This window comes from Pectinophora gossypiella, chromosome 1 (assembly GCF_024362695.1).
Source record: "Pectinophora gossypiella chromosome 1, ilPecGoss1.1, whole genome shotgun sequence".
NCBI classification, from domain to species: domain Eukaryota; kingdom Metazoa; phylum Arthropoda; class Insecta; order Lepidoptera; family Gelechiidae; genus Pectinophora; species Pectinophora gossypiella.
In genome coordinates, this window is record NC_065404.1 from 10,090,561 (window position 1) to 10,102,343 (window position 11,783).

Consider the following 11,783-nt stretch of genomic DNA (forward strand, 5'->3'; position numbering starts at 1 on the left):
GAAACTCGAGAAAATTGTATCCCATCCCTAATTAACATGGCAGCACCGCCATAGCTGTCATCTATGTTATACCTGTCACTGTCATAACGTATACAACAATAACCTGAAATTCTGAAAACATGGTCTGGCTTTAACCATGTTTCAGTTAAAGATATTACAGCTGGCTTATATTTATTGATAAGATAAATTAGGTCAGACTTTTTGGGAAGAATGGACCTGCAATTCCATTGAATTATCGTATCCATTGTTGTTTTTTTGAGATAGAGCATTACAAATAACGTCAGCGTTGTACGGTTTTAAGATTTTGTTTTTAAGTAAAATATTGACAAGATTCATAACCATTTCAATGATTTGTTCTTGGTCTTCCGGATGATGAGTATCAGGATTTTTGGCTTGCAGAGCACACCCATTGCTAGGTGATGGAGGTTGAAATTCGCGAATTATAGCATTATGGGCCGCACGATCATATCCCTGAACAGACCGGGGCGGAGCACGAGGCTGTCTGAATACTGTCTTTTTGTATGAAGACGAAGTGGGAGCATTGTTTGAGTGTGGTTGGCTTGACTGGGCATAAGTAAAATGTTGGGGTGAGGTTGCGAGTGCATCTGCATACGATTTCGAGATAGGAGGATGCAGTTTGATGGCCTCATTATATGATATACATGAGTGTGCCATAGTATTCTTAATATCTTTTTGCCTTTTGAATTCAGGGCAGGCCTTGCTTGTGGCAAAGTGAAATCCAGAGCAAGCTACACATGAAGCAGCATCCTCCTCAACAGAACAGAATTGACCTAAATGATTTTGAGCACATTTATAGCACCTAGGTTTGGATTTAGAGCGGCACTGATCTTGGGAGTGTCCATAGCGGCAACACACGAAACACTGAATTGTTGGGTATACGTAGATTTCTACGGAAAGAGCATTGTAACACATAAATATTCTTTTAGGAAGTACCTGCCCATCAAATGTAATTACAACTGTTTGGGAGGGTTGCCAAGATGGAGCTCCATTAACAATCACTTTGTGGTTAAGGCGCCTTACCTTTAAGATATTACCACAGCCAATAGGAGTAGAGATATTCTCTTTAACTTCTTCCAAAGACCAGTCTGATGGGACTCCTCTTACAAGGCCCATGCGTGTGACATTAAACGTTGGGATGAAAGCTTTGAATCTATTTAAAGCGAGCTTTTCACTGGACAAGAATGAGTTAGCATCAGTAAAAGTTGAGAACCCTACAACACATTTGTTCCGCCCTATGCGTTTAACGCTCCCAGGTACAATGTTTTGAAAATTGTTTTTCTTAAGAAAGTTACCAAATGCAATAGGGTGCAGGATGGTACCACTATCTTCAGCATCAGTTATACGCTGGACATGGAGGATGTATGGAGCAGCATCTGAACGGAGGTACTCTTTCCGTCCAATTTGAGGAGAGGGCTGAGAAGGTGGAGGATTTTGTCCTATTGTCGAAGAATGTTGTTCAGAAACATTGTCTATGTTGGGAATACATGAAGAACTGTTATCAAAGCCTTGATCATGTTTAAGTGGTTCAGGAGGCGGCATCAAGTGTGATTCGTCGAGATCGTTGCAAGAACAAGAAGAATTATCGCACTCTCCGTGTTGTTTCTTTCGTCGTACGCGCTTATTACACCCTTTACAAGTTTTTTTAGAGGCACGGACCCTCTTGCGGCCTGGATCTATCGACCCATCCGTTTCCATTCCTGAGCCGTCAAAACCATCGTCCACCGAAATAGTTACATTGCAAGCAACAGCCGGGGGACTCAAGCCTTCGCTTGAATCCCCCGCCAAAATGTCGTCAGGGGGTTTGTTCATAAGAACATGAAAATGAGTTAAAAACTTACCAAATGGCTGATATAGATATATATACACTAACACCCGTATTCTCAGATGTCACTCAAGATTTCCTCCACTCGACTCAACCTTGGTTGAGGATTTTTGGTATTCATAGTTGACATTTACGTCCTCGACTTATGGTTCTTCCTCACTGGAGGTGAGTAAAAATTGAGGAATGAACTGTCAAATGTAAGGTACCTCGTGACCTACCTTAAGGACTACTCAACGCTTGAAATCCGTGCGAACGCTTGTTGTGACGATACTTTTTATATTACAAACTTCGATTTTTGTTATTAAAATGAGTGATAGTGACTTATATAGTGACTTTGAAGAGTTTATGGATTATGTTTATGATAATCCTTACGATTATCCGGCGCGGAAATATATCAGAGACGCTCAAAACCCTTTGGAATGTTACGACGAAGAACAATTTCAAAAACGCTTTCGATTTAGGAAAGATACCGTTGTTCATATGATATTGCCACTGATTGGATTGCAATCAAATGTAACCAACAAAGGGTTACCTTTACCACCCATATTGCAACTACTCATAGCGTTAAGATTTTATGCTACAGGAAACTTCCAGGTAAGTTAGCCATTCAAGCATTTATATAATTACTTATCTACAGTTATAAAAAATATTTACCAAACTATTTCTGTTTCAACAGATTGTTTGCGGAGACCTGCATAAGATCAGTCAGCCAGTTGTATCTAAAATCGTGGCTAAGCTATCGAAAATATTAGCAATGAAAGTAGTTGAGTTTATCAAGTTCCCTGGAGCACACGAGAGAGCCAACGTGAAGAGAGCATTTTACCAACGTGCTCAATTCCCAGGGGTAATCGGGTGCATTGACTGCACTCACGTACCAATTAAAAATCCGAGTCGGGAAAATGGAGAACTTTTCAGAAATAGAAAAGGTGAGTTCTCTATAAATGTACAACTAATATGCGGGCCACAAATGTTGATTTACGACATTGTGGCAAGGTGGCCAGGATCTGCCCATGATTCCCGCATATTCAGCAACAGCCGTTGTAGTATGCGCTTTGAAGAAGGGGATTTAGTAGGTGCTGGCATACTTTTAGGGGACAGTGGATATGCACAGTCGTCTTACACGTATACTCCCGTGCTAAATCCACAAACACCAGCTCAGGAGCGCTACAACAGATCCCATATCAGTACTAGAAATATTATAGAAAGGCTGAATGGTGTCCTGAAAAGAAGATTTGCTTGTTTAAGCAGGAAGCTTCAGAACAAAATAAAAAATGTCCCTAACATCATCGTGGCATGTGCTGTATTGCACAATATCAGTGTTAACACTAACCAAGAAATGCCAGAACCCTTGAGGTCAAGGATAGACCCACCAACACCTGTTCCAGACAATGAACGAGGTAGTATTATAAGAGCTAGTTTTATCGCAAGACATTTTAGTTAAGTATAATTTTGTTATGTTAGTTATGTTTCCTCAGCAAAAAGAACGCCTTTTGTACCACTTGCTTCTTGTATTTAAATAATAAAGAGTTACTGTATTGTGTTATGTACTAGTTTAGTTTCTATCTAGTTGTTAGATATGTATTAAATACCTATAATATTATGTTATAATTCATATAGAAAAAGTTCTTAGAAATATTCTTTAAGATTCCATTATTTGTATCATAGTTAAAATTAGTTATTGCTCCAAATACAAGGGATATGCTCAATAAAAAAAATGTTATAAAAACTATCAATTTATTTCTTTCTTTCCCTAGAAAGATGCAGCTCTGCTAGCTCTCGCTTAGCCCGGCTGCATAGCAGCAACTCCTGCGCACTTTCCTTTTCAAGGCGAGCTTTATGATATGTCTCCTCAGCTGCCTTTACGAGCCACTCCCGCTCTGCTACCCTCAATTTGTGTAGCTCCTCCTCCCTGTCCACTATCACCTGATATCTATCCTTTCGCAAGGTGAACTCCTGATTAATTACATGAGCCCGAATGTTCTTTGAAGCTGAAACGTAACAAGAAGATATGTTAAAACGCACGAAAGTTCTGTAGTTCTGTGCAATAAAGTATATTTGATTTGATTTGATTTGATTTGAAAGTTCACAGGCTTAATAAACACAGTTACTTATAATAAACGACATCGTATCAACAGTGGCTGCAAGTTGTCTTTGATTACTTGTGGCTCTGCCCACCCCATTAGGGCTTACGGGCGTGAGTTTATGTATGTGTATGTACTTATAATAAAAATATTTTTTAACCGATCCTTTTTACTCCGAAGTGAATACGTTTAACTGGCTAATATAAAAAAAGGTCACCACAAGTGCTGACAGATGGCCATCACATTCACAGATGTGAATGTAAACAAAAGATAAGAAAGCTCTAAAAACTTTTGTGGACGGAGTTGGGTCGCGCAAGATCAGCATGGGGTTTCTAGGAATTTGTTACCAAAAATACATTAGAAATTATTTTAGTTACTTATAAAGCAGATTTTGTTCAACAATATTGCTATAATAAGAATACCTTGAGTTTGAGAAGGTGCTCCATAATCATGTTCTCTCAATCCAGTTGATGGTCGACGAGGTAGCTCTACTTGTGCCACAGGAACAGACTCTACAAATAAAAAATTCCAAATATGTTACTTAAATAAGGTTACATAAGTGTTCATTAAACACACCTCTTTCTTAAAATCTTTAAAATCTTCACACTGGTTTAGATTACTTGTAATAATAATCAAGCCTATAGTTTTGTTTAAATGTACTAGATAATCAACTTAAGAAAATATCTAAGAAAATACCTTGAATTAGAGAAGGTGGCTCATAATCGGAGAGACGAGACCCGGCTGATGGACGATATTGATTATCCATTATTTCAATATCAACTTCCACAGGAATAGCTTCTGCAAAAAAGGCAAAACATAATGTATTCTGCAAAAAAAATATGTTGTTTATTGTGTTAGAAATGGCAAAAAATATAGCTTAACTATTATACTTTGTATTTGGGATGGTCCTTCGCCAGGTGAGGTATTAGCGGGTGCTGCAGGGGCTGCAGGTGCAGGGAGATCGGGTACTGGGGCTAACATGTTGTGGTCCAACACCATATCTGGAATGAAAATGTTATCAATTGCTATAATTTTTACTTGCAAGAGCCACTCGGCGAAATTCTATTAACTTTCAACTGAACATAGAAAAGAGATATAAAAAACATACCTTTAGTAAGTGGAATAAGGTATGTATGTATATCCTGATAACTCACCACTATCACTATCAAACACGCCTTGTAGCTCTATATTTGTGGCATCCAAAAGAGCAGCATCAATAGCCTCCTGGGAGCCTTGAGAGGTACTAGCTGCATACAACCCACCTCCGGTCCTCATGCGTTCCCTTCCAAATTCAAATGAAAAAAAGAGAAGCTTAAAAATAACATTACTTACAGCATTGCACTCTGTTTTGTAACAATAGTAAATAATTAAATATTTACTTTTAAGAAAGTATATGATATTTTACCTTTTTTCTTGTGCTAGAAATTGTTTTCTTCTGGTTTTTAAATTGTCCCAACATTTTTTTAATTGTGCCTCTGTTCGCTAAAAGAAATCAAAGGTTTGTTTGTAAGTTTAATCAAAATCAGGAATGATATTAATATTATGTGCTACAATTAGGTACTTACTTTACTATTGGTCGCAATGGAGTTAAATTCTTGTGTAAGGCGTACCCAAGCCATTTTTTTTACATTTGCATTTCCAGCCCCAATAGTTGCAGCAGAATTTAATTTATATTTCAAAACTAATTCCTGCAGACACACTTTTTCGTGTTCAGTGAAAGTTTGTCTTGTTGATCCGCTCGACATTTTGACTTGATAAACACTTTTACAAATCTAATAAACACTTTCACACTCCACAAAGTAGTTTGGGACGGATGATAACTTGCTCAGTGCAAAGTAGTCTGAAATTTGTGTTTGAAATAAACAAAGCCGGTACCGCGAAATCAACTGTCAAAGTCGATTTGACAATTTGTTTGACGTTTAAATGTTCCCATAAACTACAAACGTGACCACAGCCAACAGAATTCTATCATGCTGCCAACAAAATAATACGAAAACAATGACGTCATACCTCCACTCTTCCTCGCTGGAGGAAACCTCCGTTAAGGTTGAGGTGCCAACTAAGAATACCGATTTCAAGGAGATTTTGAGAATCCCTTAAGGTGGCCTTGGCTGAGGACCGAGTGAAGGCAGTTTTGAGTAAACATCTTAGAATACGGGTGTAATAATACAACTTATAATACACTAATAATTATACTACAATACACTTATCTGATCCAAAAAATAATTAAATTTTCAAAAAGCAAGAAGAAACACATCCGACGTACTCGAAGTTTCCCGCCCTTTCGTCAAATTCATTTATGTCAGTCAAATGGTTTATTTTATTTTTTATTCTATTGACACTAAGCAAAGAAAACTTGAATATTCGGTAAAGCGATATTTAAATATATTGAAGGAACATCATTTGGAAAATAATTATTTCTGATAATAAATAATAAGAGACTATATTACAAACAATTAAGTATACGAACGAGATATGAGTCAGCTAGCAAATAAAATACAAGGATAAGAATACAGTCTCTCGTACTGGCCTTTTTTTTTTCTCTGGCCCGTACTGGCCTTTATATCCCTTTACATTTATATATAGCAGCCATTTAAGGACCAAGTATTAAAAAATATATATCAGTTTTTGGTTTATGGTGAGTCACTTGATAGAAATCTTTTTGTCTATGGGATTCTTACCTGATATTCGCGAGTCCGGTTAATGTACATCCACGTAATGTACGACCTGATAATCCGTGTACATAACAATGTACACGGAATACGTGCGTCGTGTACAATCCATGGTCGGGAAATATTGGCTGCGAATTATCAGTCCGTACACGGATTGCCCATCCGTGTAATGTACATCCAAATAATTGGAAGCCAAGATGGCGGCCACCTATTCTGTCAGCCAATCAGGGGTCAGTATCATAGACACAAAACTCCATTGCTATGCGTCGTTTTAATTAGTTAACCGTGTAGCTACATTAGGCAATTTTTTATTATCATAATGTTAGATAAGGACAAAATATAGGCCCAATAGTGCCCTCAGCTTTATTTGTTGAAACCGACCACATTACATGGCTTTTTGGCGGGAACGGAAACGGTACGGCTGCTTTCTTCATTGAATAATCTAAATAATTAATACGAAATGGTGTTTAATGGTCGCATTAAGTTAGTCGGAAAACATTGGCGATAGTTTTATTATATCTGAATATTTAATAAACGAAGTGTACCTACCTATTTTCGCTTCGTTCCAACAAGCCGCTTCATTACTTATTAATTCGTTTCTTTAATCCGGACTTTTTTTTTGTTTCTTTAATTAGTTTATGCGGACTTTTGAGTTAATTCGTTTGGGGTTCGGAGTAGGAGTCTACTCCGAGGGTGGGGGCTTAGGTTTCATCATCATCACCTTTCATCATTACATTAATCATCAAGAAAAAAAATACGTAAGACATGGCTGTATGGGCATAGTTCCCTTTGCCTTACCCTTTGGGGAAAACCAAAACAAATAACAATAACTTCAACCCAAATTCTGTCGCATCTATAATAAAATACAATAATTAACTTAATTTTATTGAATAAAAAGCCCAAAACTGATAAATTCCTCACAAAGTAAACGGTTAAGAGATGGTGAGACAATCTAAACTTGTAACATAAAGAGGAATTTATTTATATATCCACTACTATTACTTTGAGATTATTTTGTTGAATACGAAATAAGTTGAGAGCATTTAGGTATGTAATGAGTATTATTATAATATAATGTTACAAGATAAGTGACATCTTCAAAATTAGCTCATATAGGTACTAACCCTTTTTAGTAAATAGAAGAAACTACTGAACCATGTTGGCTATTTAAAAAGCCAGTTACTTAACTTGATAACGACATTTCAAATATGTGATACAGATAATGTTATTCAAATTAACAATCTCTTTTCAGTTCTGACGATCAAGAAGAAATATCACACAGGATTCATCATCATGCAAATGTTGAGGTTATATTATAATCACATAACCAATCCTTACAAAATCCTTATTAGTCTTGTAAAAATAATATAGAATATTTTCAGTTGCTTGTCTTCGCTGCACTGGCATATTGTAAAAATAGACAGCGAAATTGTGTTATTCCTGACTTTGGGTCATATGGACTGAGCAATTATGATTTTGGGTTCTTTCTGACAAAAAAAGTCTAGTATGAGGGAATGGTTTGTTAACCAATCCATTATCTACATAACCAATCCTTGTTAATCTACCGGTCAATTTATACAAAAATGTAGAATATCTTCAATTGCCTGTCTTCTCGGGTATTTTCCTGGCTTACGGATTGGGCAACCATATCTGACTTAAGATTTGTATCAAAAATTGTCTTATAACAAATGGTTCTAATTTAATTACCCCACAAAGGATTGTGCACGGGACTGAGTTTATGTATTATTGTAAACGTGAACAGCTGGTAAGCATGGCTCCTGTCCACAAACTTTAAGTCCTGACAAACATTTTGATAAAACAACTTTCAAACCTCCAGACTTTTTTTTATAAACTGTTTATTAGGATATACTAACATACTGTGATAAAAGTTAACGGCTCTTCGTTTGTTCGTACATTTATTTAAACGTATAAAAATAGAATAAAAAACAAACGAGGTTACCAACAAGCCTGTTTGACACCGTTTCTCTCGCTATATCTTAATAGAGTACATTCCTACTGCGTGTAAACGTAGCACAACCACAAATAATAGATTGATCAATTAACCAATAAGCGACGAGCGCGATCGACCAATAGGAGGAAGTGTACACGGAATATTTGGATGGGCTTTATCACCTTGTGTCGCTTTTGTCCAAGGTGTTAATTCGCAGCCACGGAATGTACGCGATGATAATCCGTGTACATATGGTCACGGAATATTTGGATGTACATTACTCGGTTGGGCTTTATCATGGTCGTGCATTACAGTTTCCCATATTCGCAAACAAATAATTGAACATCATAATTATATTACTTACATAGTAAATTATATTCTCTTTATTTACTTAAAAACCAAATAACTACAAATAATTGTTATGGCAGGACAAGAGGACAATAAATGTCACGGGGAAGGCGATGTCTCTGATGATACCGTAGACCCAACTGATTCCGAACAAACTCAGACTACTGATGTAAATTTTACAGAAGGTGAGCGACAATACTAATAACATTTAGATTAATTTGTCATGAGGGGTCCCTAAGTGTTGGCTTCGGCCCTACATACGCCTTCTCAAAAGTCCGTGACTCCATAGGCCCGAGATATGAAAATATCAACATACAAATAATAATAAACATTTGTTGTCTTCTTCTGTCTTGTGGGTCGATGAGCGACCACACCAACCCTGGCTTGTGTAACAACTGCTACATATTTGTTTTGTATTACAGAATATGACTTCCTGGATTCTAAACTTGATGAGTTAAACTCTGCTCTAGATTTCTTAGAGAAAAAGAATGATGACATACATGAGAGGCTGAAAGAACTTCTGCAGTCCAGCAGGGATATAAGGCAACAACTGCGTAGTGAAAATATGGAAGTTGATTTGAATAATTAAATATTCTCATCTAAAGATTACATTAATCATTGCCGTTATGTTTTACACATTTTATTAGAATAATTTGTTATATCAATAAAGAGTCGAAATGATTTATTTTCAAAATACCTATTTTATTGGGAATGTGAAATATTTTATTGAGTTTGATTAGATATCATCTGTGATGTTAACTATTATTATAAGTATATGGAAATGAATTTTGTTCATGAATAAAAATCAGTCATATACATACAATTATTGCTAAAATGAGAAGAATACAGTAATTATTATAAAAACAACTTTATTTAATTTTTAAATACCCATGTATAGCATAGGAATCAAAATAACATGATCTACATGATAAACATAAATTAACTGATTGACTGTATCCAGTGTTTGTACTTTGTCTAATGGCAACCATCATCAATCTTTACAAAACGTAGACCACAGTAACCACAGGCATGGTCTCCAGGTTTATCCTGCAAAAAAAAACAACATAATATAAACTAATTAATGTAATGAGCAATTCTTCATATACACCAGGGACATGAAGGAAGATTTTGTAATGTGTCTACACTCAGCGGGATCCCCTGTCTGGGAGACATAAGAGTGATGCAGAGAATTAGATCTGGATTTGTTCTACTGAATTATGCTGAAAACAGAATTTGTTCCGTTAAAAAAACGGAAATACAAAGTTTTCTAACCGACTTCCAGCCAGCGGGATATTTACCAAAGTTAAGTCTGATGAAGTATAAATTGGTATTAACTTTTAGATCTGTATTTATTCTGTTCAACAAAACAAAAAAAATACTTCTGACATCCTTACTTCAGCTACAATCAAGCTGCAATGAAACCTCCAGTCAGCAGACTTTTTCTAAGTTTTTTTAAGTGTAAAGCTGTGAGAGAAAAAGTCCGCTGACTGGAGGTTTCATTGCAGCTTGATTGTAGCTGAAGTAAGGATGTCAGAAGTATTTTTTTTGTTTTGTTGAACAGAATAAATACAGATCTAAAAGTTAATACCAATTTATACTTCATCAGACTTAACTTTGGTAAATATCCCACTGGCTGGAAGTCGGTTAGAAAACTTTGTATTTCCGTTTTTTTAACGGAACAAATTCTGTTTTCAGCATAATTCAGTAGAACAAATCCAGATCTAATTCTCTGCATCACTCTTATGTCTCCCAGACAGGGGATCCTGCTGAGTGTAGACACATGATTTTGTAAGTTATATATCCTGCCCTCGAGGCATGGCAACCGTGCATCCGAATTGCGGGGCTTTGATCAATAGCCGTACAACATCTATCCACAAAGATAGCATTTGCTGCATTGGTTGAAATCCTCGATATAAATCTCGCCACGAGAGTGATTTAGCATGAGCGGCACTAAGAAAGCATAGGGTAATATAATAAGAGATACAAAAGTAAATACCAGGTTGATGTAGACTCTAGGGTGGCCTTCTGGACCATCGCCTCCATCACACCACACCACTCGTTTGGTTGTTTCTTTGGGAGGAACTGCCGCAATTAAATTAACAGACCAATTAGGATTGACTTGTTTTGGTGCATTCATGAATCGAACAAGTCTATAGTCATTGGGTTCCCATTGCTGGAAAAAATACAGTTCATGTAAGTATAATATTCTCTTTGGTATAATAGGTATATAGTTTGAACAAAAGCAGGCGTGCACCGATTCAATTCAATTTTCGAATCTTATGATGATGAGATTCATTGCCATAATATTAAGACACTAGCTGACATTTGAAACAATTTGGTTATAATTATGTAAGAGGGAATAGCATTTCCTTAACGTGCACTTAATCAATAAATGCAGTAGTTGCATAAACAGTAATCGTAATTATAATCATATGCGGATATATAAGTGAATGGAAATATAGAAAATTGCAATAAATACTTGGCCAGTATGTGTAACAACATCCGTGTCCGAAGCGCTTCGGGCAATGATAGGAGCCACGCTTCTAGATCTTAAATAATTAAATAAAGGAGATACACGTTTAACTGTATTCATGATTCAGTTTTTTATTTATTTTATCGGTAGAAGAATGTAACAATTAGATTACGAAAGACGCTGTTTTAACTTTTTTTCGAGTTAAATCTAATGTCATTGTCAATTCCATGTTTGTTTTTAAAGGTCTAGGCTGGAATCGAGTCCTTTGGGCCAAAATTCCAATGTCAAATGGAATAATGTTGCCAGCCTACCCACTTTTATCGTGTGGCCCATTCACAATCCAATCATGCATAAACGAAACAGCTACATGAAAGTAGAATGAGAGACTTTCCAGGTTACGTTCCCCAAAAACAAT

General features: G+C 36.3%; 4 protein-coding genes across 4 annotated transcripts; 2 read left to right on the plus strand and 2 right to left on the minus strand.

Moving 5' to 3' along the window:
• Window positions 1–1,899: 1,899 nt before the first annotated feature.
• LOC126366440 (putative nuclease HARBI1) lies at window positions 1,900–3,466 on the plus strand. The gene is made up of 2 exons (XM_050009550.1): window positions 1,900–2,437; window positions 2,520–3,466. The coding sequence occupies exons 1-2, from the start codon at window positions 2,150–2,152 to the stop codon at window positions 3,282–3,284; spliced, it is 1,053 nt and encodes a 350-aa protein (XP_049865507.1). The 5' UTR covers window positions 1,900–2,149; the 3' UTR covers window positions 3,285–3,466.
• Window positions 3,467–3,560: 94 nt separating this feature from the next.
• LOC126366465 (uncharacterized) lies at window positions 3,561–6,080 on the minus strand. Its single transcript, XM_050009577.1, has 7 exons — window positions 5,490–6,080; window positions 5,330–5,406; window positions 5,079–5,206; window positions 4,815–4,925; window positions 4,621–4,722; window positions 4,347–4,436; window positions 3,561–3,831 (listed from the first exon to the last, which is right to left on the minus strand). The coding sequence occupies exons 1-7, from the start codon at window positions 5,667–5,669 to the stop codon at window positions 3,578–3,580; spliced, it is 942 nt and encodes a 313-aa protein (XP_049865534.1). The 5' UTR covers window positions 5,670–6,080; the 3' UTR covers window positions 3,561–3,577.
• Window positions 6,081–8,829: 2,749 nt separating this feature from the next.
• On the plus strand, window positions 8,830–9,589 carry LOC126366508 (UPF0184 protein AAEL002161-like). The gene is made up of 2 exons (XM_050009640.1): window positions 8,830–9,080; window positions 9,318–9,589. Exons 1-2 carry the CDS (start codon window positions 8,969–8,971, stop codon window positions 9,482–9,484), a joined length of 279 nt encoding a protein of 92 aa, XP_049865597.1. The 5' UTR covers window positions 8,830–8,968; the 3' UTR covers window positions 9,485–9,589.
• Window positions 9,590–9,747: 158 nt separating this feature from the next.
• LOC126366501 (probable NADH dehydrogenase [ubiquinone] iron-sulfur protein 6, mitochondrial) lies at window positions 9,748–11,601 on the minus strand. Its single transcript, XM_050009627.1, has 3 exons — window positions 11,375–11,601; window positions 10,892–11,068; window positions 9,748–9,942 (listed from the first exon to the last, which is right to left on the minus strand). Exons 1-3 carry the CDS (start codon window positions 11,486–11,488, stop codon window positions 9,871–9,873), a joined length of 363 nt encoding a protein of 120 aa, XP_049865584.1. The 5' UTR covers window positions 11,489–11,601; the 3' UTR covers window positions 9,748–9,870.
• Window positions 11,602–11,783: the final 182 nt, after the last annotated feature.

What these genes read in the sequence shown, in the direction of transcription:
- LOC126366440 (XM_050009550.1), top strand. Translation starts at nt 2,150, where the DNA reads ATGAGTGATAGTGACTTATATAGTGACTTTGAAGAGTTTATGGATTAT. An exon ending in ATGCTACAGGAAACTTCCAG is followed by an intron (nt 2,438 to 2,519) that starts GTAAGTTAGCCA and finishes CTGTTTCAACAG; the next exon opens with ATTGTTTGCGGAGACCTGCA.
- LOC126366465 (XM_050009577.1), bottom strand. Translation starts at nt 5,669, where the DNA reads ATGTCGAGCGGATCAACAAGACAAACTTTCACTGAACACGAAAAAGTG. An exon ending in TTTCTAGCACAAGAAAAAAG is followed by an intron (nt 5,207 to 5,329) that starts GTAAAATATCAT and finishes TGAATTTGGAAG; the next exon opens with GGAACGCATGAGGACCGGAG. An exon ending in GCCACCTTCTCTAATTCAAG is followed by an intron (nt 4,437 to 4,620) that starts GTATTTTCTTAG and finishes TTTTATTTGTAG; the next exon opens with AGTCTGTTCCTGTGGCACAA.
- LOC126366508 (XM_050009640.1), top strand. Translation starts at nt 8,969, where the DNA reads ATGGCAGGACAAGAGGACAATAAATGTCACGGGGAAGGCGATGTCTCT. An exon ending in TGATGTAAATTTTACAGAAG is followed by an intron (nt 9,081 to 9,317) that starts GTGAGCGACAAT and finishes TTTGTATTACAG; the next exon opens with AATATGACTTCCTGGATTCT.
- LOC126366501 (XM_050009627.1), bottom strand. Translation starts at nt 11,488, where the DNA reads ATGAATACAGTTAAACGTGTATCTCCTTTATTTAATTATTTAAGATCT. An exon ending in TTGTTACACATACTGGCCAA is followed by an intron (nt 11,069 to 11,374) that starts GTATTTATTGCA and finishes TATTTTTTCCAG; the next exon opens with CAATGGGAACCCAATGACTA. An exon ending in CTAGAGTCTACATCAACCTG is followed by an intron (nt 9,943 to 10,891) that starts GTATTTACTTTT and finishes TTTTTTTTGCAG; the next exon opens with GATAAACCTGGAGACCATGC.